Source organism: Delphinapterus leucas, chromosome 8 (genome assembly GCF_059928025.1).
Source record: "Delphinapterus leucas isolate spDelLeu-1000000601 "Yukka" chromosome 8, BTC_Dleu_Yukka2, whole genome shotgun sequence".
Lineage (NCBI taxonomy): Eukaryota > Metazoa > Chordata > Mammalia > Artiodactyla > Monodontidae > Delphinapterus > Delphinapterus leucas.
In genome coordinates this window covers 72,232,085-72,259,475 of record NC_143136.1, presented here as the reverse complement: position 1 = coordinate 72,259,475, position 27,391 = coordinate 72,232,085, and the positions used below count along the sequence as shown (strand labels likewise).

At 35.3% G+C, this 27,391-nt stretch overlaps 1 protein-coding gene across 15 annotated transcripts in view; it reads right to left on the bottom strand.

Moving 5' to 3' along the window:
• Positions 1-27,391, bottom strand: part of BAZ2B (bromodomain adjacent to zinc finger domain 2B) — a 385,114-nt gene that overhangs the window by 5,730 nt on the left and 351,993 nt on the right. For 11 of the 15 annotated variants that reach the window (XM_089915998.1, XM_089916011.1, XM_089915997.1 and 8 more), the window contains 9 exons: positions 19,729-20,384; positions 19,066-19,339; positions 18,730-18,885; positions 18,198-18,358; positions 13,399-13,709; positions 12,876-13,011; positions 7,984-8,130; positions 561-823; positions 156-299 (listed from right to left, as the gene is read on the bottom strand). In XM_089915998.1, coding sequence (XP_089772124.1) covers positions 156-299; positions 561-823; positions 7,984-8,130; positions 12,876-13,011; positions 13,399-13,709; positions 18,198-18,358; positions 18,730-18,885; positions 19,066-19,339; positions 19,729-20,384 — 2,248 coding nt within the window. The remainder of the gene's footprint in view (positions 1-155; positions 300-560; positions 824-7,983; positions 8,131-12,875; positions 13,012-13,398; positions 13,710-18,197; positions 18,359-18,729; positions 18,886-19,065; positions 19,340-19,728; positions 20,385-27,391) is intronic. The other 4 variants (XM_089916004.1, XM_089916005.1, XM_089916009.1 and 1 more) reach the window with 1 other exon arrangement.

The following is a 27,391-nucleotide window of genomic DNA, read 5'->3' as shown; positions in this document are numbered from 1 at the left end:
ACTACCCCGACAAAACGCGCGCGCGCGCACACACACACACCCCTCTCCAAAGGCAGAGCCTATGTCTTTGTTGTTAATGTATTTTTGGCTCACTCGAAAAGTACCCAGCATGTACCAAGCATTCAATAAATATCGAACTGAAATGATTTACTTACTGTCCACTACTTAATTTCTCTCTAATTGTGGAAAAATCCATAGGCTTCTTAATAACTTTCTTATAACCAGGAACAAGTTTCAAGTTTACAGGAAGTAGAAAAGGCCATGCATCCTCATGAGTTTCCATTTCAGTAAGGATCATACTAAAGAAAACAATGTCTGAAATCAGTATCTATGCTTTAGAAATATCTATTTTTATTAAAAAGTTACCTTTCATAATCTTTCAAGTAAAAAATGCAAATTAATTTATTTAAAAAGATAAAAGAATATATTTACTTATACTATAGACTTTCATTTACTACTTACACAAATTGTCAAAAAGTTGCCTTTAGTATGGCAGAAGATTTCTAAGCAAACGAAATAGGAAGTTGTAAATATACAGTACATGAAAACTGAAATAGTACCTGCAAAGAGCTAGGTCCTTGGAGTCATCTCTTTTAGGTTTCTTAACAGAAGTAAAACTTTCTTGTTTTGACAAACTAATAGAAGTATTTTCCTCCATTTTTCTTTTTTTCAGGTCTTTGATTCCTCTTTTTAATGAACTACTTGTAGATGCAGAGTCTTCATCCTCAGTATCCCCTGTTAAAGTTACTTTCTTGCCTTTTTTTGACTCAGTCTTTTTTCCTTTGACATGAAGTTTTTTGATTTTTAGAGTTTGACCACTTGCCTTTAATTTAAAAAAAAAAGGAAATGAGGTATAAGAAAAATAACTGTCTACAGGCCTTTTATTATTTTAAGTTAGGAAAGCCTGACAGGGCCAACAAAAAGAATATTATCTCTGATCTCGAAGGTTGATCATTTTATTATTTTCAAGAGAGATCTATGAATTTGTTCTCCCATAATATGAGGCAAAAATCTAATAAAGCGTGAAAAATTTATTTTAGGAATTCTTAAAATCTGAAGATGTTGATCTCATGGTAATCCATCTTTGGAACTATAGAACTTATCAGCAGTATTTCTTTAATCTAGGTCAGTGGACCCCAACCTTTTTGGCACCAGGGACCGGTTTCACGTAAGAAAATTTTTCCATGGACGGGGGATGGTTCAGGCGGTAACGTGAGCAATGGGGAGGATTGGGGAGCGGCAGATGAAGCTTCACTCGCTCCCTGCCACTCACCTCCTGCAGTGCGGCCTGGTTCCTAACAGGCCACCGAGGTAACAGTCTGAGGCCTGGGGGTTGGGGACCCCTGGTCTAGGTCACTAACTGAATGAGTTTTAAAGATACAAAAGTACTATCTTTTGGAGCACAGTATAATTAAGAACAAAGGTTGAATATAAACAAAAATATAGATCTTATTAATAAGAAAGTTGAGATAATTAAGAAGCTAGGCCAAAACAAGGAAAATAGCTCATGAAGTGTCCAATAGAGAAAAAGTCCTTTGTAAATGATCAGATCTACTGGAAATTGATATTTCTTTCTAGATAAAGAAAAAAAGCATTTTCTATAAGAATAGAGTTCCACAAACTTGTGGTTACCAGATGTGAACAAAGCAGAGGTGAAGGAAGAGGGAAAAAAATGTCTGTTTTTGAGGAAAGCAATAAAGAAATAGTATAAAAGAGATTATATTTGGAATCAAAGAATATGATTTCCAGCTATGGCACTGTCGGTAACTAGCTATGGAACTTTGTACAAAAATATCTGTGAGTCCCTGTTTTCTAACCTGTAAAATAAGAAAGATAAGTCACACAATTCGTACGGTCATTCTAGCTCTAAAATTACACGGAAAAAAACAAACAAACAAACAAATCTTCAAAAAAACTCAACATGGCCTTACGCAATCTAACTACAACGTACAGGTAGCACACTGATGTAACAATAGCTGCCCACCACACCCCTCAACCTAGAAATAGCGAAATAAATCTGTATTTTCAGATTTTACAATACTACAATAAATATATCAGATCACAGAAGAATATCAGTGCAAAGACCCTGTAATGTATGGTTTTTGTTTTAATTTTCCGGAACAGTGTTTATCCTCTTTTAGCAAATTATTTCCTCTCTTACCCAGACTATTAAGAAATCTTAGACTTAAGACTTAGGGTCAGATAACAATCAGCTGTAATTTAAAGTTGGATGTATCCTTGAAATGAATTTGGCTGAAAAATGTTTCTCTGGAGTATTTCATACCAATTTCTTTGAGGATTTCAGGACCTCTTCTAGCATTATTTTTAAAAATTGCTTTTAATCAAGCAATTAAAATTATTTGTTTCTCTATTGGTAGGTTAAAAGTATAGTTAAAGAGATATTTTAATTGACTAAAATAATAAAACAAACCATAAATCTAACATCTTCCCCATACCATATGAAAGAATCACTACCCCTTGAAACTAACTGGAATAATTACAATGCTTTACTAAGTCTCTTCTCCATTTAGCTTATTCATTTTTATTCACTAAAATCTGATTATTTTGAGTTTTTATATTACACTGAGATTTTAGCACTATGAAATCATAAAAAAAGAGAAAGAGAATGCTTAGTTCATGAGGAAAAGGTCTATTTAATGAAGATTAAATTAAGTTAGATTGAGTAATTGTGTTACTTAAAAAGAACAAAATTTCATGAATAATGGGTCAAAATTTCTAGTTCCTATTTGAACGAAAATACTATTGGGTTGGCCAGAAAGTTCATTCGGGTTTTTCCATAAGATGTTACGGATCCCAATACTTGGGATCATATTCTAACAAATTAATACTCATAGTAAGAAAACATGAAATTTAAATCCACAGAAATAAAAACTTTTGCGATGTTTTAAAAAGACAATGAAGCCTCTCTCTTTCTTTTATAAATGATGTTTATCAGCTTACCTCATTAGATCATGCACATACACTTTCAAAAGCAAGCTTTTACACAGTTGCTCTGTTACTGATGACTTTGTTCTTGGACAGAGAAGTCCCCGTTCCCCACCCTTTCTATCTTATTAGAGCCCAAATCCAAAGAGGAACTTCAGGATATCTTAAGCCGAACCTATCAGACTACACATACAAGGGCTCATTTCTGTTATGCTTGTATATCTATATATCAGAAGTTGTGAACCGGTGGCTCAGAGGCTGTAAACAGCCCACAGAATGTGTTGTTGTTTGGCTCATAATGCTTGTAAAAATCCTGAATTTGTTGCCAACATTTAACATTTGGGAGGGCATGCATAAAAATCCATAATGAAATATTGGTAGATCCTGGAACACTGGGCCCACATGTCTACATGACGGCTCGAGTTGAGCAATGTCTGTCACACAGAAATGGGGCCATGGCTTGACTTTCCTGTTTGCTACAGTCCCAACTCTTTTGTGTTATTTGACTTTTGTAGGCACTGGAATTTAAAATTTCTTGTGTGTGTGTGTGTGTGTGTATATATGAGTGTGTATAAATATGTATATATACACACAGGCAAGTTTTTTTGATTCTGTGATCCTGAGAGAAAGTATATATATCTATCTTTAATATATATACATAGTGTATGTATATATATTGGCATGAAAACACACATATACACAGAATAAAAACAGTCACAATGACGTATGCAGCAATAGCTATTTGAGAGCAAGATGTATAATATAGATATTGGTAAATAACTGAATTACTGGAAAGATATTTTTAAAATCTTAACTTTAAAAATCTTTACCAAAATCCAATGTTTATAACATTTTTTATTGCTGTAAGAAACATAACACCTAATCTACCACATTTAAAAAACAAGAAAGCAGAGGCTTAGAAAGCTGCATTTACATAGAAAGGTTTAGATGAGATCATACACCTCACATCTTCTAGTCCATTCCTGGAATGATATATAGCCAGAATTCTAATTTAAGCAAATTTACAGAAAACAAAACCTCCTATAGCCTACCAGATGATACCCCCAAGAATTAAAACACTGATTTGTTAGTAATTCATAAAGTATTAGAGACACTTTTCTATAACTTGACATTTATGAAGTTAAAAGATAAGTTATGTACCACCAGGGAAGATTATTATTAAACTACATTAACTATATATAACAAAAATGATCAAGTAATGAGAAATAAAAAAGCAATTATTAGTGAATATGGTGCCATGTGAGACCTCTGCTATTTTGTAAAATATAGCCTAAAATATAATAAGGTATTAATATAAATATATCCCCCCCCAAAATAGATCACAGAATTTTAAACTCATAAAAACCTTCAAACACACAATATTTGATCCTTACAAATCCCTGCAAAGCAGATACGATTCCATTTTACAGATATAACTTTGAAGCTAAGAAAGCACTCCGTATTTATAGATCTGGGAGGTGAGAAAAACCAGCAAAGGAGACTGAAAAGGAGCAAAAGCAAGAAGAAAATCAGGTGAGTATGGTATCCTAGAAGACAAGTGAAAACAGGATTTCAAGGAGGAGGGGAAGTTCCATTCTATCAAATGTAAGTGATGGGTTAGATGAGATCTAAGCACTGATCATTGGACCGAGCAATGTGGAAGTCATTTGTGGGCATAGTAAGAGAAATTTTGGAGAAGCTGTGGAGATGAAAATATGACTGGAGTGAGTTTAAGAGTGAATCAGAGGAGAGAAATCAGAAAGAACCAGAACAGAAAACTTTCCAGTAAAGGGAAGGGGAGAAATGGGGGAAGTGGATCAAGGAAGAAGTGAGGCCAAAAGAGGGTTTTTGTTTAGTTTTTGTAAGATGGGAGAAAGAGTACCATGTTAGTAGGCTGATGAGAAAGAACCCAGTGTAGAAGGAAAAACTGATGATGCAGGAAAAGACAGAACTGCTGGAGCCATTCTCCTAAGGAGGTGAGAGGTGATGGGATCTGAAGCACAAGTGGGGTTATTGGCTTAGTTAGGGGCACACAAGCAGTTCATGGCAACAGGAGGGAGGGTAGAGTATGAGAGCCCAGATATAGGAAGGATGGTAGGTGTGGTGGTGGATGCTTGTGATATTTTCTTCTGATGGCTTCCATTATCATAGTGAAATGGGAGTAAGGTCATCAGCTGAGAATGAGGATGGAGGAGACAGTAAATTATCAGGCACCACTAAAGGCCCTCTTAGTCTTAAATTTAAAGGGGTGGGTGTTTTCTCCAGCCACATTCAAGATACCTTTGTATCTGTATATGTAGGTGCTGGAGAAGTCATAGAGTTGGATTAACTAGAATGATGGTTTTACCAAGTGAGAGAGAGGCACAGGAGCTAAGGGTGGATGCAGTGATTATAGGAGGAAAGAGAGGACATGAATGGGGAGAGGGACAGTGAAAAGGTCTTAAGATAAATGAATTGAAGGTCCTGATGAGATCAAAGAATTATTGGAGTTGGAGCACTAGAGGGAGTGAACAGGAAAGAAAGGAGGCAGTAGAGAGATGGATGCTTGAAACTGAGTTTATGAAGTGGTGGTAGTTACTGGTAGTAACTACGTAAAGAGATTAAACATGGAAGAGAGTGTCTGAGATAGGGAAAACCTAATGAAGAGTCTGGCCCTCAATACATTCTAACCCTTTCACACTTCTTACTCCTTACTTTATAATTCTAAAACCCATTTCTTTCTACTTTATCATAGTGCTACTCTTTAATCAATTAGTATTAGAATTCACAGGTTTCCAATTTATATGTGACTGGAAAGTGACTTAAAATACATATGCTTATTACCATATGACCTAGCAATTCTACTCTTAGGTATATAACAGAAAAATTGAAAACATATATTCATACAAAAACTTGGGTATGACTGTTCATAGCAGCATTATTCATAAAAGCCAAAATGTAGAAACAGCCCAAATGTCCATCAGCTGAACAGATAAACAAAATGTAGTCTGTCCATATAATGAAATATCATTTGACTTTAAAGATGAAGTGCTAGAACACAGATGAACCTTGAAAATATTGTGCTAAGTGAAAGAAAAAGGCCACATATTGTATGATTTGATGTATATGTAATGACAATAGGCAAACCCACAGAGATAGAAAATAGATTAATGGTTGCCAGAGGCTGAGAAGAGAAGGGGAATGGGGAGTGAATGATAATGTTTACAAGCATACTTTTTGAGGATCATGAAGATGTTCTGGAATTTGATAGTGGTGATGGTTGTCCAACTTTGTGAATATATTAAAAAACACTGAATTGCACACTTTAAAATGAATTTTACAGTATACAAATTATATCTCAAAAAAATCCCCATAAAACTCTTCATTTTGATCTGGCAATTAAAAAGTTTTAAGTAATAATACTACTTAAAAAATACTAAAATTTATATGGAGCCATAAAAGACCCAGAATTGCCAAAGTAATCCTTAGGGAAAAGAACAAAGCTGGAGGCGTAACCCTTCCAGACTTCAGACACTACTACAAAGCTACAGTAATCAAAACAGTGTGGTATTGGGGCAGAAACAGACATATAGATCAATGAAGCAGAATAGAGAACCCAGAAATAAACCCGCACACCTACAGTCAATTAATCTACAACAAAAGCGGGAAGAATATACAATGGAGAAAAATCAGTCTCTTCAGCAAGTGGTGTTGGAGAAGCTGGATGGCTAAGTCAATGAAATTAGAACACTCCCTCACACCCTCACACCATATATAAAAATAAACTCAAAATAGTTTAAAGACCTAAGCATAAAAGTCCTAGAAGAGAACACAGGCAAAACATTCTTGGACATAAATCATAGCAATATTTTCTTAGATCACTTTTCCAAGGCAAAAGAAATAAAAGCAAAAATAAATGGGACCTAATCAAACTTAAAAGCTTTTCCACAGCAAAGGAAACCAACAAAACAAAAAGACAACCTACCAGACTGGGAGAAAATATTTGCAAATGATGCAACTGACAAGGGGTTAATAACCAAAATACACAAACAGCTCATACAACTCAATATCAAAAACACAAACAACCCAATCGAAAAATGGGTGGAAGACCTAAATAGATATTTCTCTAAATAAGACATACAGCTGGCCAACAGGCATGTGAAAAGATGCTCAGCATTAAGCGTTACTAAGTATTAGAGAAATGTACATCAAAACCACAACGAGGTATCATCTCACACCAGTCAGAATGGCTATCATCAAAAAGTCTACAAATAATAAGTGCTGGAGAGGGTGTGGAGAAAAGAGAACCCTAGTACACTGTTGGTGGGAATGTAAATTGGTGCAGCCAGTATGGAAACCAGTATGAAGGTTCTTTAAAAAATTAAAAATAGAGCTACCATATGATCCAGGAATCCCACTCCTGGGCATATACCTAGAAAAGAAGAAAACTCTTAATTTGAAAAGATACATGCACCCTAATGTTCATAACAGCCCTATTTACAATAGCCAAGACATGGAACCAACCCAAGTACCCATCAACAGACAACCGGTTTAAGAAGATGTGGTACACATATACAATGGACTATTACTCAGCCATAAAAAAGAATGAAATATTGCCATTTGCAACAACATGGATGGACCTAGAGGTTATCATACTAAGCGAAGTAAGTTAAAGACAAATATCATATCACTTATACGTGCAATCTAAAAAACAATACAAATGAATCTATATGCAAAACAGAATCTACATACAAAACAGATTTCTAGAAAACAAACTTATGGTTACCAAAGGGGAAAGGTGCTGGGGGTGGTGGTGGGGAGGATAAATTAGGAGTATGGGATTCACAGATACAAACTACTACACATAAAATAGATAAGCAACAAGGATTTACTGTAGAGCACATGGAACTCTATTCAAAATCTTGTAATAACCTATAATGGAAAAGAATCTGAAAAAATATATATAACTGAATCACTCTGCTGTATACCCGAAACTAACACAATATTGTAAATCAACTATACTTCAATAAAAAAAAATTAGTTTTAGATCAGTCTTACCTTAGCAATGCAAGCTGGACAAAACCAGTCCCCATCTGGTATAGTTGTAATCTTGGGTCTATGGCAGTATGTATGACAGCCTTTGTCACAGCCATCGCAAAGGAGGAGCAGTTCTTCATTATCTCCCTTTCGACAGATCTGGCAGTACTATAATACATGGAAAATCATTTAAAATTAACACTCTGCTACAAATAATAGTTTTTGGGATATTAAACACACCATTAATGCCTAATTTATATTAGTAATGAACATTCCGCTTGCTAACAAATATACAGTAGCCATACACATCTATGTATCTCTCGTTACACAGATATGGACCACATGATGGGGTGAGCAGTTCAGTTGGGGTAAATGCACATTTCAGGTACACTGCAAAAAACAAAGCTAGAGGTTGAATGCCTGCACACACTTCAGAAGCATGTACACATTAACATACAAAATAGTTAACATGACATTAGAGCACATAAAGCAATGAATAGCTTTAATACATGGTGTTTTAATTTTTTAATATATTTCATCGTTTGCTTATCTTAGCATCCTCATGATATCCTGAGAAAGAAATAAGTAAGAGTTAGAGTAATTTTTAAGATCAAAATTAGGAACATGTATTAGTAACAGAATTATAAATAATAATAATAAGATGTCACTGTATTTTGACTATGTCCAAATCAGGAAACTTTGGAAATCAACCCAAATCAAACATGTGTCACAAATGTAGAAAATGGATCCTACAAAATGATTTCTAAGGGAAAAAGAAATTGATACAATAAATTAAATAAAAGAATTTAGAAGTCATAATTTATTTTCTAGGGCTAAAAATAAAATTGTTCCTTCTCTGTTGAAAAACTTCTAATACCATTAAGAACTTTAAAATCTATAAAGAGATTTTTTTCCCCCATGCACACATATTCTGTATAACAAGTTTCACAAAGGGAAAGAAGGAAGATTAGACAGGTAAAAACTTTAAAGATGGCTTTAAAAAATGGTAAGTACTAACATTATATTTTGACATTTAGTTTTTATTTCAGTCACAGTAGACAATGTCCTGTAATCAATATTCCAAAAAATGAAAACATTACTAATATAATATTGTACAACTATATTTCAACTGAAAATAATTAAAACATTTAAATTATAAATCATTTGTACTAATTTTAAGCTATGTATTTATATACTGTTAAAAACAAAATAGCTTAATTGTTCAAACTTACTTTAATTTCAATAAAACATTAAATCTTAATCTGGGAATGTCTAAAATAGTCTTTCATAACTCAATACGTACACCAATGATAGCTTAAGAATCTTATCAAAACAGCAGATACATGCTATTCACCTTAACAAATATCTATCAAATATACGTAATATACATGTAATACTAAAACTGGCATGTGTGCTAAGAGCAAAAGCAGTAGAGTTTAATATCCCAGCAGTAAGTATTTATTTTATGACCTTTCCTGATAACCACATCACTAAATACCTTAATATGGTGTTATTTCTCCAAATTTGAGTTATTTCTTTAAAATTTCTGTTATAAAAATACTCATTGAGAAGTAACATTTCGAAGGTTATATTTCAATCCATATAACAATAAATTTTAAAAATCAGGTTCATGAACATTAAGTAAATTCTCATTGTTTTCTACAATAGCTAAAAATACTATGAAGCCTGTCTTACATCTCACATTTATGATTTAAAAATAAAATTATTTTCTGATACTTATTAAGAAAGGGTGGCAGGTATCAAGTTCATAACATTTTTGAAAATCCACAGTAATAGCTCACAATATGTTAGAGCAAATGTAGTAATATTTGGTTTTAACTCCTTTGCTACCACAGTAAAAAAAAACAGTGGATGTTGCCGATTGCTTAACATTAACAACAGAAAACATATTGTGGGCAGAGAAGTATCTGGAGGCAAATCATGGCAGCTCCTTCTTTCCTAGTAAGCATGGTTTCTGGTAAAGAGGATATTTCTAAAGACATTGAGCACTTTAACATTTTTTTTTAGGACTTCTAATGAGGATTATTATAGGTTTTGTTACATTTCTAATTCAAGGTTACCAAGTGCTCATTAATCTTTGAATAAGAAACTCTGCCTTCTTTTCAAAGTAGTTTTATAGCAAGTAATGTATTATTAAACATTAAAAAAAGAAATAAAAATTATGAGATGGAGTTAAATAATGATGAATGTATATTAATTTATTAATAACAATGGAAAAGAAGTTTGCAAAACCTGAAATAAAACCTTAGATTGCAGAAAGTAAGCACACTAATATAAAGGTAGATTTTGGTACAAGTTTTGGGTTTCTGTGTACAGGTTATAACAAAACTGCCTACATTGTGATGATTGTTTTGGTGTAGATGAGAAAAGTAACTGTACAAATTTCATTCTGATATAGGAATTGAATCTTTTTTTATCATTATAGCCTACATTTCACCAAATATATTTGTCTAAGGTGACTTTAAAACTGGTTTTAATAATAATTTTTAGAAGGAAAATTATTTTTACCTGGTAAAAATGCTACCAGATGACCTGAACAATGCCTTAAAACTTATAGTAAATTCTAATCTATATAGGGAAAGACCTAAATTTGAGCATATTGTGAAAACTGCAGATTCATTATTCCATGGACATTTTAGAAAGAAGTGAAAAAAACCATAGAAGAAAGCAAATTTATTTGTATAGAATGAATAAAGTATTGAGTAGTCTAAGTATAGAGGTAAAAAGGAAGGCGAGAATGCTAAATTATTTAAGAATCACTTCTTTTCTTTGAGGAAGATTATTTAAAATAGGTATTTTACCCTTAGTCATTCATGAAAACAAATCTCAAATGTTTGAATTTTAAAGCTAACCTGTAATTCAAAAGCAACTGTTAAAGTGATTCATAAAAGTCTACATATAATAGATATTTCTGTATATGATACAAAAGAGGCAAAAAGGACACGTACATGATTTAAAATAAATCTCTCTCTGGAAAATATAAGAAATATAGCTTTTATTTTGAACATATAGCATTTGTTGCCTAGTACAAAGTAAAGGCCACTACATGATAACTAACTGGGCTTGAACAAAGAAGGAGAAAAAACATTTTTAACTGTTAGAGGAAAGACTAAAAGATCTACTCAATGCCAACTATATCCAAATATTGGGTTGGCCAAAAGGTTCGTTCGCTTTTTTTCCGCAAGATGGCTCTAGTAACACTTAGTTGTCTATAAGTTCATTCAAAACAATTTTGTTAGATTGTATGTGACACCTATCATATCAGCGTGCATTTTAAAAAAGCCTCATCAAAATTGGTGAATTTTTGTGTAGCCATTTTAATACTGAAGATGGAAGAAAAAAGGCAACATTTTCGGCATATTATGCTTTATTATTTCAAGAAAGGTAAAAACGCAACTGAAATGCAAAAAAAGATTTGTGCAGTGTATGGAGAAGGTGCTGTGACTGATTGAACACATCAAAAGTGGTTTGTGAAGTTTCACGCTGGAAATTTCTCACTGGATGATGCTCCACGGTTGGGTAGACCAGCTGAAGTTGACAGCGATCAAATCAAGACATTAATTGAGAACAATCAACATTATACCATGCGGGAGATAGCCAACATACTCAAAATATCCAAATCAAGTGCTGAAAATCATTTACACCAGCTTGGTTATGTGAATCGCTTTGATGTTTGAGTTCCACATAAATTAAGCAAAAAACCCCTTCTTGACCGTATTTCCTCATGCGATTCTCTGCTTAAACATAACGAAAATGTTCCATTTTTAAAACACATTGTGACGGGTGATGAAAAGTGGATACTGTACAATAATGTGGAATGGAAGAGATAGTGGGGCAAGCGAAATGAAACACCACCAACCACACCAAAGGCCGGTATATGGTGGGATTGGAAGGGAGTCCTCTACTATGGGCTCCTTCCAGAAAACCAAACGATCAATTCCAACAAGTACTGCTCCCAATTAGACCAACTGAAAGCAGCACTCAACAAAAAGTGTCCAGAATTAGTCAACAGAAAATGCATAATCTTCCATCAGTATAATGCAAGACTGCATGTTTATTTGATGACCAGGCAAAAACTGTTACAGCTTAGCTGGGAAGCTCTGATTCATCCAGCTTATTCACCAGATATTACACCTTTGGATTTCCATTTATTTAGGCTTTACAAAATTCTCTTAATGGAAAAAATTTTAATTCCCTGGAAGACTGTAAAAGGCACCTGGATCAGTTCTTTGCTCAAAAAGATAAAAAGTTTTGGGAAGATGGAATTATGAAGTTGCCTGAAAAATGGTAGAAGGTAGTGGAACAAAAGGGTGAATACGCTGTTCAATAAAGTTCTTGGTGAAAATGAAAAATGTATCTTTTATTTTTACTTAAAAACCTAAGGCAATTTTTTGGCCAACCCAAAACATGATATTGGTGCATAAAGGAAGAGTTCTCTGCTTATTCTGTATTTACTTAGCTAAGTATTTCTGGCATTAAGAAAAGAAAATTGATACAAATATAGATATTTTAGAAATGAAGTGAACGTACTTAGCAGGTAATGTTAGCAACTGGAGTGTTTACAAGATTGAAAGGGCCTTCAAAACATTCAGATTAACAACTATTATGTTGACAGAATGGAGAAGACAACTTCAGTCAGGGTTATAAACAATATTCAAAGGAGAGAAAGACAAGATTTAAAAAAACGAAAGATAACATTTGGTAGGTTCCTTCAAAAAGCTCAAAATAAGGAGGAAAGTATCAAACTATACAGTATTTAAGAATTAAGGAAATTCTCAAGTACAGCGTACATTATTTTGACAATAAGTAATGCATAATTAAGAAATATCTGAAGATTGGAATAAAAAACAGGACAAAGTAAATTATAGTATTTCTTAAATAAAAACACTTACAACTTTCATAATTGATTTTTCCCATGCTACTGATTTCTGTAACTGCTGAATGCACAGAGCTACCTGTGCAGCACTGCGAGCTTCTGATAATGCCCTTCTCCATACCCTGAGCCCTGGAGCAATATCCTCTTCAATTCTGCATTGAAATATAGAAAAATTAAGTAGGTCACGTCCACATTTATGGTTACTGAATGTGAAACAATCATCACACTGAAAGCCAAGCAATGACAAAAACATGTAACAGCCAATAAGTATAAGGTTTAAGCAACTAAATTTGATGTAGTGCACAGACTGTGGCTACGTGCCTCAAAGCTTAGTCACAACCAGGTAAATGTAAGATCACTTTGCAGGATTATCAACGCACATAACAACAAAAAAAATGTTTTTACAAAGCACCATGCAAACAGCATGATCCATATGGATCACAGACATACAAGAAGATACATAGATAACAGGCAATAGAAAATAGGCTCCAATTAGCAAAGAAGCACAATAATTTTTCAAGTTAATCTCAATAACCTACCCGTCACCATCACCACTAATGGATGGTGCAGGAGCAGGGACAGTAACTGTGCCCACATTATCCAGTTTGATCTGAATGGTGGTACTTAAGGGGCTCTTCAGATACCTTCTTTCAATGTTCCGCTCCAAATCAGCCAGCCTGGTTACAGCTATATCTAGGGGGTTGTCACTCTTCCGTTCCAGTGCATGTGCACTGCTTTCTTCTTCGCCAGTAAATTCTCCATCATGCTCCTTGCACAATTTAGAAAATGACTTATGTTCAAAATATACCAAGTCCTCCCTTTCTGATGCAGGCTCTGGACACATCCAACCCTATATATCAAAAGAATAATGTTATTATGGTTTCCTCTTAAAATGCCTGCTGGGTGAATTACCTTTACTTAAAATACAGCAGCAGACACGAGCAGACCTTAAGGATCTTTACTAAAAGTTTTTATCTTGTGTTTCCTAATGCTAGGTAGAAACAAGAATAAAAAATTAAAAGAAACAGTTGTGAGAAGTTTGAAGAAGCAAATTTAATAACTTTTGATATTATGAAAGGTATAATGAAAATCAGCAAAGTATTCTGAGAGACTTTAGACTACATGCTTATTCATTTCAACAGAAATCTCTCCGTGGTCTCTGAATTTAGCTCTTCCTTTCCATTTCCATTCCTTCTACCACTCTTCAGTACAGGGGTCTGTACAATACTTACCATTTTTCCTCCAGCCGTAGGAGTTTGCGTGAGCTGTTATATTTGTCTGTAGAGCCTTTCCCTGTTGCTCTTAACCTGGTTAAATCCACTCATCCTGCAGCTGTCATTTTAAAAGTCCTCAGGGAATCCTTCTCTGACCTACTTTAGCAGGTAAGTCTCCATATTACAAGCCCACAAAGGACCATATAGTATGCCACAGCCTTGTGGTACTCACAATTTTTTACTATTGTGATTATTTGATTCACATCTTTTTACCTCTAAATTCCATGATGGCAGGGACCACGTTTGCTTTTACTCATTTTATCTCCAGCACAGTGAAAACAAATAGTAGGCACTCAATACACACATGTTGATTGAATAAGTGAATGATCTTATAACTCAGCTTGCTTTTATTGATCTTCTACCTCAAAATCCTTCAAAGCTTCCCTACTGTTTAACAAAGTCCATATTTTTATCATGACATTCAAGTACCTCAATCTGCCTCTTCCTCTCATGTTCCCGTTCACACATCCTACACTGCAAATTCCACAACTTGCAACTCCACAAACATGCCCTAAACTTCTGGATCCTGGTGCTCTGCTCAGGCTGTTCCCTCTTCCTAGTATGGCATTCCTTGTCAAAAGCTGACTCACCTTCTCAAGTTCCATCTCGACTTCTACGTGAAATGTTCCCTGATCTCTCCCATGTCTCCATCAGAAGTTATGTATTCTTTTTCTAAATTCATGTATGACTCTGTACTCCTCTAGGATCAGTTAACAGATTCTGTGGAGATGTATATATGACTTATCTCCCTATTCGATGACAAGATTTCTGACAGCAGAAACCACATTTTATCCAATTTTGTGGTGCCTACTGTCTGATGTGGAATAGGGGCTTAGTAAGTGCATATTAAATGAAAAACAGAATGAACATTATCCTTTTTATTAAACCTCTTTAGAGATAATTATTTTATCTTGTATATTAGGATCAATTCCTCTTCTTTAATTCAGTAGAACATTTATATTTGTGAAGTAAGGATGGAATTATGAATAGTACATGTAAGTGCATTAGGTACAAGTCATGTCAAATGAACCTCATTCCCATATTTTGAAAAGGGTACTAAATTGATAAATCAAGAGAACCCTGTAAACAGAGCATATCTTGATGTCTGCAAGGCAAATGACAAGACAAAATATGAAGACTAGATTAAAGAAATCTAGAGGGTTGAAAACTGCTTCCAAAAAATGGTGATTGACAGAACTTGTGTCACCTCAGAAAAGGCCCCCAGTGCCAATGTCCAAAAGGCTCTGTACTTGGTTTGTCCTGTTAATACACTTATGAGTAACTTGATTGTTATTAAATCTGCAGATGATTTAAAACTAGGAAGAAAATTTAATATTCTGTATAACAGGACTAAGATAAAAATAGTTCCATATGCTGCAAAATGTACCCACATGAAATTAATAAAAATAAAACAATGATAAATGTAAATTTTAGGTTTGAAGTTTAAGCAACTAATCACAGAAATATTGAATACTATATGTGATAGAACGCACTTAAAAGCTCTTTGAAAGAGGGCCAAAGTTTGTTTTTTCATAGCGTATACTCAGTGAAGCAAGAGTATGATGTGGATACTAAAAAGCTAGTACAAAATTCAAACAGCATTAATGGAAGTATAGGGCTGGATTAAGGAAAGTAAAAGTTCCATGAACACATTCAGACAGCGCTATGTACAGTTATGGATACAACATTTTAAGAAGGATATTAACACTGGTGTTTATACAGAAGAGAATCGTGTACATGGAAACTATTTCACAGGACTAATGGTTGAAGGAATTAATTAGCTTGTAAAAGAGAAAACTTAGAAAGAGACACAGGAGCTATCTTTAGAGGAGCTGGAAGAGTAATTAGGTTCTTTGTATACTCGCAACAACAGAACTAGGACAAGAGGCTTGCAGATTTTCCTACAAAATAATAAAGAATGTCCAAATTATAAGCAATATTAAAAATATAAATGAATGCACCTAAGTAAGTCCCACAGGCCACCTGTGTGATGTGTCTTCACAATGGCTAGTTCCCCACGTTAAACATATAACTCTATTTTCTTAAAAAAAAAAACATTAAATCTTCTATAGATGTTAAAATAATGTCTTGTGGTTATTTTCATCATTTGTGTTTTTAGACTCTTCAAGAATAATATAATTCATTTTTTCAGAATAATACAGAATAATTTAGTAATACCTTAATAACAGAATATTAAAACATTTCACTTAAAAAACAAATTCTGCTTTTCTTATATACTTAGAACACAGCCAAGATTGTCTAAGCAGCCAGTAATGTGATAAGGTTAATGCAGGAAAATATGAGTATGGCTCCAGGAAAATGTTTCAGGCCCACACCCTGACTTTATACTTAACGTAAAAAAGCTTGGGACTTCCCTGGCGGCACAGTGGATAAGAATCCACCTGCCAATGCAGGGGACACGGGTTCGAGCCCTGGTCTGGGAAGACCCCAGATGCTGCAGAGCAACTAAGCCTATGTACCACAACTACTGAGCCTGTGCACCACAACTACTGAACCCACGCACCTAGAGCCTGTGCTCTGCAACAAGAGAAGCCACCGCAATGAGAAGCCCGTGTGCAGCAACAAAGACCCAACTCAGCCAAAAATAAATAAAATTATATCTTAAAAAAAAAAAATCTTGGTGATATGTTTTCCCAACCAATAGCCAATTAGAACTGGCAAATTAGGTGGAGGAAGTTGGGGGAAAATTGGGCCAGTAGAACCAACCAAATTTAAACCAGCAAGTAGTAGCAACTGACCATGAGAGAAGACAGAAACAGACTATAGAAAGCAGACACAGTCGTTTAAAAGCAAAGCACACTAGGACCATTTAATGTAGGGGCAAAACCTCTTCACATTTCCTGAGGGAATCATCATCTAATAATTGGTCTTCGCACTAATGATCCTGTGTCACCAGGATAATTTAAATCAAACTCATTATTCTCAATTTAAGAAGGCAGCGTAATGTGTAACATAAGCGATCTGACAAACATGTTAAAAAATTATGGTGCTAAATGGAATAATTTTCATTTCTCTAGAAAAGTAACTTGGGTGGAAGACTTCATTTGTTGAAGATGCCAAATTAATGAGGCATTTTTATACTGTATTATAGTACTAGGAGGAAGATATAGTTTGCTAGCAAAATAGAGTCAACAAATGATAAATTTTGTTTCCCAAAGTTGGTAATTATGTTTGCGGCAAGAAAGGGATATGTTATTAGCTCTGGAAAGTGACATTTTTCAGAGAACTTCAAAAGTTTCCAAATGCCATAGGATAGTATTATGGCATAAGTTTCTCATTCTGAATAAAACATAAAATAGCAAATCAAATTACATGGATACTACATTTTCTAAACCTTTTCAGGTGTCTCATACTTATTCATCATCCATCCATTTATTCTCAGAGACATCACCTTATTATCAACTGAGAAGACTTTATATCTCTCTTACCAAAACTAAAAATTCTTGCACTAAGGTAAAGCTTTCCTTTTGCCTGTCCATTGGAAGCCAGTCTGATCATGATAATGCTTGTGACATGGTAATGCCCAGTAGATAAATAAATTTAAAATTTACATATATATGTAGGGTGTGTGGGTATGTGTATAATGATACAGTGTATATTTGGATATATCTATATTCTCCAATTTTAAATTATATAGAGCGAAATTTTGACATACAACGTAGCTTGATGCAAGGAGGTCCTCTATATGAAACAGTATAGTAGGAATTTGATAGAGCATTATATTTATCATGGGTAAAACTAGAAAGGACACTTTTGAATACCATTAAGGAGGCAGCAAGATTTGGTAAAAAGAACACAGGTTCTGGAGTCAGACAGACTTGGATGAATACACACTTAGCTTACGATATGACCACTGGCAGGTTACTTACTTTGAGCCTTGTTCCTTACCTGTAAGATGGGGGAAATTAGTTCAGGATCATTTTGAGAATTAAATGAGATAAAGTGAAAACATTTAGCAGAGTAACTGGCACATATCAGGTATACAACAAATAATAGTTACCTTCCATCATCCTTAAAACAGATTTCATTCCAATCAATTTTACCTTCACTTGCAAACTTGCTGATGCAACTCTCCTTTCTAGATCTTCTACCTGTTGAAGAATACTCAAATCCATTTCCATTGCTTGTTCTTCTACTGACCAGTTCTCCACAATATCTCGAGTTACCTGGTTTTCTTCATGTTCATTTAATTCAATAATAGCAACTATATTTGAAAAGAAATTAATTTTAAAATCCACTTTATCCCTCAATGATTTCTTCTAAAAAGTGAATAAGGTTCCAGGGATAACATATACGTGTAACTTAACACACACAAATGTACTTGTGCATACACAGGCAGATTACTCTTAAAAGTAGGAATATTCTTTTTTAAGAAACAAAACAATATGTCTGCAGGCTGTGAGAAATTATAAGAAAGTAATACCTATTTAAGGAATGTAAAGAGTTACTGTTTGTTGAACAAAAAAGCCTATTAGTAATAAATTAAGAATTAGGATATACTAAAATATGTTTTAAGATAAAAGAACTAATTCTCATAACTAAGCAAGAGAGCAGAAGTCTCTTTTAGGTACATACCATCCTTATTTTTGATGCAAGCTTGAGTAATATAATCCAAGTGTTTCTGAATTTGTTTTTGTAACGCCTTTTCTCTTATTCCTCTGAGGTGGAGCACTTTGAGCAAAGCTTTTAGGTCCTCTGGGTCAATAATTCTCCACCAACCAAACTGCATTTCTAAGTTAAGATAAATATGTAGATCTTTTTACAAATATTTTGAATATAAATTAATGGCACAATGCAAATCAGAAGACTTATAACTATGTAGAAAACCATCAAAGATTCGGTTATAATGCAGGAATCTATAACAATAAAATAAAGTAAGTAAGTGGCTATAAACCATCTCAATGTACCTACCTTCTGGAATAGGTTTTGGATTAGGAAAATCTACTGGTTTTGCTACTTCAACAGCTACAGGTTGAGTTGAAGAGACTTTTTCATTCTGTGGTACTGGAGATTCACTTTTACTTGAAGCAACATTAGGAGTCAAGAATGAATTACTATTTCCTTCTGGTAATCCCAACCCTGATCCAAGACTAGGTAAAGGTGATGTAAATGGATTGCTGGAAGTAAGCACACCGGTGGGCCACCCACAAAACTGGAGTCCCATCATAGATACTCCACTTTTCATCTGCAAAATAAACCAAAACATTTTAAAAGTAGAACAATCTAAGAAGTTAGGAAAAGTGTTTAGAACCAGAAATTATTTATAAAATTCGGAAAAAAACATTCTTTCACTTATCACAATTAGAGGCATACGTCATTTCATTTGCTCCCCAAGTAATTTCTTTTTAGATATAATGCAACAGTAATAAGTTAAAAAGTAATTAAGGAAGGCTTTGACTTAGACATCAGTAGTTCTGATGAAGCTTGGTGATAGCAATTCTGACTCTTCAATTTTCAAACCGTGGCAGAGATAATATTATAAATATTTAACTGATTTCCCTTGAGAGAAAATCTTTATGGGGTCAAAGATTAAATAAAGCAACATAAAAATGAGTTACAATTAGCAGTACTAACCTGAAGAGGTGATAAAGCAAACGGATTTAGGCCAACAGGATTCTGAGCAGAAGATGATCCAGGAAGAGGAGCTGGGGCAGGCGAAGGTGACTTAGATGGTGGCTGAGACTGAGGGGCCACTAAAGAAGCAGTTGACATACCTGCATGGGTAAGTGATGTGTCATCACAAGGTGTCCTTGGCAAAAGGCTAAACCACTGTCTATTCTTTTCAGTCAGTGTTTTTAACAACTGGTCATTGGGGAGAGGACTATAGAACTTCCCTGGACCACCTGAACTGGTATTGAACAGATTATTAGAGTCTGTCTTTTCCACGCTGCTTTGTGTTGCTGTTGATTGAATGCTGCCCAATGAATGTTTTCCACTGTTTTGATAAGACAATGTGCACCCATTTGCACTACTGTTTGGTTTGGGGGTTATTACATCTGACTCAGGAGGCATCTTAGCTACTTCTAAAAGCTTGCTTAATTTTGAAAATGAACCAGGTTTCTGAAGAAACAGATTTGTGTTATCTTTTTCTTTAGTATCTTCCTTTTGCTCACAATGATTTGGATTTGAACAATTTAAAGTGTCCTCAGAAGTCTCAAATATTTCTTCTTTGATCTGGATACTTTCTGCCTTTTTTAGTTTTTCTCTTTCTTTTGCAATTTCTTCTAGTCCTAAAAAATTGAAAAGCATTATTAAGATCAGTTACTCCAGATCAAACCAATACTATAATGATATTCTTTCATTACTTATCAAGTTATATGCATAAATATTTTAGGAAACTTTTCTAGATTACTTAATACTCCCCATTTTCCCCTTTTTTATAGATTAGATTCTTTTGCTCATTGGAAAATTAATGTAATTTTGTGACTAAGCTTTAGAAAAACTAAAATATAAAAAATTTAAAAGCCCTAATACACAGCAAAAATTATTATTAATATTTTTGTCTAAATCCTTCCAGGCATTCTATATGTACACACATACACACTTAAACCTATAAATTAAAAAAAAAAGGAAATCTTATTATATACATAATGCCTAACCTACATGTTTTTCTCTGTAAACATCCTGACATGTCAATAAATATATAACTACATCATAAATTTTAATGGCTATAGAATATTCAATAGAATATATCATAATTTAAATAATCAATCTTCTACTGATGGTTATTAATAGGGCCCAGTTATTCACTATTATAAAAAATGCTATAAATGATTTACTGAGTCCTAAGATATATACTTTTCAGAGTTTTTGAAATATGTTGTCAAACTGAAAGTCTAGATCAATGCACATTCATACCAGAAGCAAGAGCATCTGTTTGCCTACACCCTCAAGGAAACTAAATACTATCAGTATTTTTTGTTTTTGTCAATATCTGGGAGATAAAAATCTAAGCTGCATTTTTTTTTCTGATCTCCAGTAAGGCTGAGTATCTTTTCATGGGCTTACTGGCATTTCTCCTTTGTGAACTTCTGGTTCATATTTTTGAACAGTGTTTTTAAAATAATTTATAAGAACTCTTTAAAAATATAAATCCACTACTTTATTCAATTTGAAAAGTAATATATGTCCAAGGTAAAATATTCAGTAATGAGAGGTATAAAGAAAACCCTTTCTGCCCTACTCGCTTAGTCCCTATTTCTACTCTTCAGAGGTAACCATGGTTAATCTATCATATCTATATATCCTTCTGGAAATCTTACATGCATCTATAGGAATATCATTTTGCAGTATTACATAAATGGATACTACCCTTCACTTTTCTGCAACTCAGAATAAAATCCAAACTCCTAAGCAAGGCCTACAATGCTGTATGGTCTGGTTCCTGAAAATTCCTACAACCTCTGACCACTCTTGTCCTTGCTAACCTTGCTCTTCCTTTCTTCCTTTTTTTCAGCTTCCCAAACATACCCAGTTCTTTCCTTTTCTGGGCACTTTGCACTTGCTGCTCCCTCTGCCTGGGATATTGTTTTGTTGACTGGCTCCTTATCCTTCATGTCTCAGATCAAGTCATTTCCTCACAGAGGTTTTCTCTGATCATTTTATCTGAAGTACGTTCCCTATTCCATTCACTTGATTTATTTGTTTTCCTGACATATGGTTGACGTACAATATTAGATAAGTTACAGGTATATAATGTAGTGATTCACAATTTTTTTTTTTTGCGGTACGCGGGCCTCTCACTGCTGTGACCCCTCCCATTGCAGAGCACAGGCTCCAGACGGGCAGGCTCAGCGACCATGGCTCACAGGCCCAGCCGCTCCGCGGCATGCGGGATCCCCCCAGACCGGGGCACGAACCTGTGTCCCCTGCATCGGCAGGCGGACTCTCAACCACTGCGCCACCAGGGAAGCCCGTGATTCACAATTTTTAAAGGTTATACTCCATTTACAGTTATTTAAAAATATTGGCTATATTCCCTGTGTTGTACAATACAGCCTTGTGTCTTATTTTACCCATTCACTTTAGAATATCATCCTACATATTTCCGTCACAGAATTTATCATTATAAACAATAACCTAATTATCTGTTTATTTTCTACTCCCACCCACTAGAATTTAAATCAGCAAGCTTTTAAAAGCAGAGCAATGTTTCTCTTGCTTATTATTGGATCCCAAATGCCTCACATGGTGGCTGCTATAAAATAGAAGCTCCATAAATATTTCTTGAACGATGAAATAAAAGGATGGATTTGATATTTTCACTAAATACCTTAGACAGTTTTCCATGCTAAAACATATAACTGTACTTCATTTTTTTCAATCAGCTGAATAATATTCTATTTTATGGATACATCATAACTTAACCAATCCTCTACTAATGTTTGAAATGGCTTTCACATGCTTCTCTTGAAATTAGTTTCTACCCCAAATTAAAATCCTATACTTCAGACTTATGCTTCTGGACAATATGGAATAATAGGGACTAGATTTACACTCTTGCATGAAACAACCAAAAAAGAGGCAAAATATATGAAACAACAGTTTGCAAGAAACTGGACTTCAGGCAACAAAAAAAGAAAACAAACACAGTCAGACCTATGATTGCCCCAGCTTATTGCTTTGGGTTAATTTCCAGGCTACAGCATAGGGAGGAAGAATCCAGGTGGAGCCTGGCAGACTCCCTGAGATGAGGAGATGGAACTGAGAGTCCAGGGAGATCAAAGTAGCTACAGTGCCCAGGAGAGAGTACTAGAGAGGAGAGCACTGCATGGAGAGAGAACTCCAGAGATCTGCAGTATTCAGCTGAATAATGAGCAGTGTGTACATGTGAGGAACTTATCTGAGACCAGGAAAGAAGCACCTGAAGGGATTGGAGGTGACAGTGCCAGGTGCTCATACAGGCTGGGTATCTGGTACCTGTTCCTACCAACCAGATTGGGAAACCTCAAGATTCACGGCCATCAGGTGGAGTACTCAGAAGGATCTTGCTTTACTAGTTAGGGGATAAACTAGACTGAGCACTGTTTTAGTCCTGCCTAACAAATTTTAAAAGAAAGATCTGAAGTGGGAGGGAGGGAGACGCAAGAGGGAAGACATATGGGAACATATGTATATGTATAACTGATTCACTTTGTTATAAAGCAGAAACTAACACACCATTGTAAAGCAATTATACCCCAATAAAGATGTTTAAAAAAAAAAAAAAAAAAAGAAAGATCTGAAAGGATCAAACTTTTCCCAAGTAACTTAACTGTGTTTCAGCTAAACAAATCTCAAAAATATTTATAGAAATTCAAAAATATCCAGCACCAAACAAGGTAAAATTCACAATGTCTCGCATTCAATCAAAATTAAAAGACATACATGAATGATACATAATTAGAGAACTCAATCAATGAAAACTAACCTCAAACTGACAAGACAGTAGCATTAGCAGACAAGGTCATTAAATTTGAAAAAATAATGGCCGAAAAATTGCCAAATTTGATGAAAATTATAAACTACAGATCCAAAAAACTCAACTCCAAGCAAAAGAAACATGAAGATACATAACTACTCCAAGACATAACATGATCTAACTGCTCAAAACCAATAATAGAGAAAATCTTAAAAACAGCCAGAAAAAAATATTGTGCCTCATATGATCTTTATGCACTTCTGCACATTTGCCCTTAGAAGACCACCCTACTTCATCACCTCCAATTAGGCACACATGAAAAGAGTCAAAAATATTCTCTTCAAATACCCAAGCTCACAAATTTCCTTAACTTTACACAAATTATTGGCTAGTAAGGAAATATTAATATTTGTGCTTGATTTATTCTGAGAACTAGTATCTCAAAAACCACTGTCATATATCCAAAAACAAACAGACCAACCAACCAACAGACAAGTTTTTTACTGGTTTGAGACTAGTTGATGACTTCCCATTTGCACCTAGGAAAGTGAGCTGATGAGACATTTCAATAGCCTATTCGTGGTTGTCTTTAACTCTTATATTCAAATTGCTTAATTATAAACAACTAAACCTCTAATAGAAGTGTAAAATTATTTTTAAAAATTTGAAAAATATACAGGATATCTAGTAAAAAGATTTTTTAAATAGTTGTCTATCTCCTATTTCATACAATCCTCTGTTCTTTCCAGCCCTTACTTCTTTGACATGTATCAATGAGTATTAAAAAAAGTCTTCAGCGCAGACGTAGAGAATGGACTTGAGGACATGGGGAGTGGGAAGGGTAAGCTGGGACGAAGTGAGAGAATGCCATGGACATATACACACTACCAAATGTAAAACGGATAGCTAGTGGGAAGCAGCCACATAGCACAGGGAGATCAGCTCAGTGCTTTGTGACCCCCTAGAGGGATGGGATAGGGAGGGTGGGAGGAAGACGCAAGAGGGAGGAGATATGGGGATATATGTATATGTATAGCTGATTCACTTTGTTATACAGCAGAAACTAACACACCATTGTAAAGCAATTATACTCCAATAAAGATGTTAAAAAAAAAAAGTCTTCAAAACAGAGTAAAGAAGAGGAAAATAAGTAAGAGATGAAACAGGGAGGGCCGTTCACTTGATTGAGCTCCTTGGTAGTAACTGCAAGTATATAATGACAAAGAAAATACCATTTCCCAATTAAACCAATTGAAACCAATCCTAATAAGAGCAAGTTTGCTATTGGAAAAGAGACTATGTCTTCTTGAGTTTTATCAGAATCACTTTGAAACGCTTTAGTTTACCTAATAGTTGTCACTGGACCCTAGGGGTCCACGATTCTCAGTTCGAATGAAATTTTTTCCTTTGCCTCTCCTTAGTTGGGCTGAAGTAGGCTAAAACTTTCAAATAGATTTTACTAAAATCTAAGTGAAACACAAACAAAGAACACAAGAAATGTAAAAACACTGGCATTTAGAATACAGGTCTCTGTTCAGTGGCTTCCTCCCAGGGTTCACCCCAAAGGCTCTCACCCATTCAGTATAGCCTAACCTCAGGAGTACTTTCACAGCTCCTTAACTGAATTCATGTTGTCAGTACTACCACAACTCAGCTCCTAGGAGACATCTTGCTATTACTGTGGAGAAGACTCAAGGAAGCAGGTTCTTATCGTTGTCTATCTAGGATTGTTCCTTCCCAGTCTGATCCAGGAATTTTTTTAAAAGATGCCTTTTACCATAATACCTTCATCCTTCAGGTAAGATTCCTCCACACATCCTAACAGGAATTAGTTTCTACACTTACAGACCTAATGCTGTAAACATATCCTAATACAAAATGGAAGAGTAATATTCACATCACAGTACAAAAAACTTGTTTCATTTTCCTTCCAATACTGAAGGAATTATCCACAATCCAATATACCCCAAACAGAACAGTGAATTGAAGGGCAACAAATCCTTGGCTTTGGCTGAGTGGCCATGGGGCTTTCTTCCTTCCCACTTTCCTGGGGGCCAGCAAAAGGACAGCAGGGCCTTTAGCCAGCTAATGTCAACACTGTTCTCAGGATCCTTGGTGTGTAGATTTTGATTCTTGGTATGCATACCTGCAAGCACTGTTCCTAGACCCAAAGGTCCCTTGATATGTTTACTGTTACTTAGAGAAACTCAGTGCTTCTTACCCCTTCTTACACTAACCCATAAAGAGAGAGCAAGGTATGGGGTATAGTGTTTTGTCTCTTGGAGTGTTCTTGTCACACATCCAAGTCCTATGGAACCATTATGGGAGCTGGGAGATCCTATGTACTGTAACTTCTCTGCTTATAAGTTGCCTTCACTAATAAATTATGCTGTTATTAGCACTATGTATGTCATTAGTGATTTTTGTGACCATGCATCTTGTACAATTGGTGACCAACAAAATCCTGATGTCATGGATTTCTGGAAGAGGCGCACCCAGGGGTGGAAGAATTCCTTCTTGGGGTCAGTGGTAATTCACTTGGTAGAGTTAGAATGGTCTTAGTAGCAATGCCTGAAGATGGCAGAAGCCATAAAAGTGGTATACTAAAGAGGATGACTAGTGGTGATAAGCTGACCTGAAATCCAGTTCTATCTCTCTTCCTTACCAGCTTAGAGATTTTCATGAGCCCTAAGGGGGGGATGGTAAACTAAAAAGGGTGACGGCAGCCCCTTTAGAAGGGAAAGTGGGGCAAACTCCCACTAATACATGAGGCAACTGGCCCCTGTGTATGTGAAAAGCCAGTTATTGTGAGGCATGCTCTAAAGGAATCTGAGTGGACACAACAGCGGGAGGAAATCCAGCAGTGTACAGAGTAAGAACTAGGTTCTCAACAGGTCTACTACCATACGCATTTGGAAGGATCCTTAGAGGTTTGGCGTGTTTGTTTGCATGATGGAGGGACAGCAGTGATATTAAATGAAGCTGAGAAGGGGGAACACATGCCCCTGTTACAGAATGAGCAGTCTGGGTTGACTAATAGTGCTGAGATAGGCGTTGCCACCCTGTTTCCAAACTGAATGCTTGGTAGTGTTGGTAAAATATAGCCCCGTGATTTTCCTGACCCTTGAATGTGAGTGGGACTAGATCCGCAGAGGATGTAGCTGTTCTGAGACCCTGGCTGTGTTAGCATGATTATAAGAAAACCCAGGGCTTGAGAGGGGAAGGCCTGACAACATGTTCTTGGTGCAAAGTATGTTGAATGATCAAATCAGAACAGGTCCACCTGAGTGGACGACTGCTTTGACTTTACTCCATCACGTGTGAAGCACTGATAGAAATGAAATAGTTCTTTTAGGTCACACACGCCCCATCTCAGGGGAGGAAATGGAAAGAGGGAGCTTAGTAAGTGGTACAGGTTTCCGTACAAAAGAAAAAGAAAAAAGGAACAAAGGAAGGAGAAGATAAAAAGAAAAAAGAATCAAAGACAGGCTAGACTTCTGGCAGAGGCTCCCGCACACCACTAAGTGTGGTATTGCTCATAAGCAGAAGGATTAATAGGACAGAAGTTGATGGTTGTGTAATCCTGGAGTGCGGGAATGTGGTCCTATTCAGAAACTTGAAAGACCTCCTGAGACCGTGAAAAAGATTCCTGTGAGGTAAGACACAATATTGAATGGTTCACATGCTATACTGAAGAGTTGTTAGAAGAGTGGGAGACACCAGCAGATTAGGTGGAGAAGGTCCCTGGTAAGGAATCTCCTTCAGGGATTACAGCTATTAAGCCTCACTCCCACAAGCCATCTGGTAAGATCTCATGGCCTCTACACTCCTCAGAAA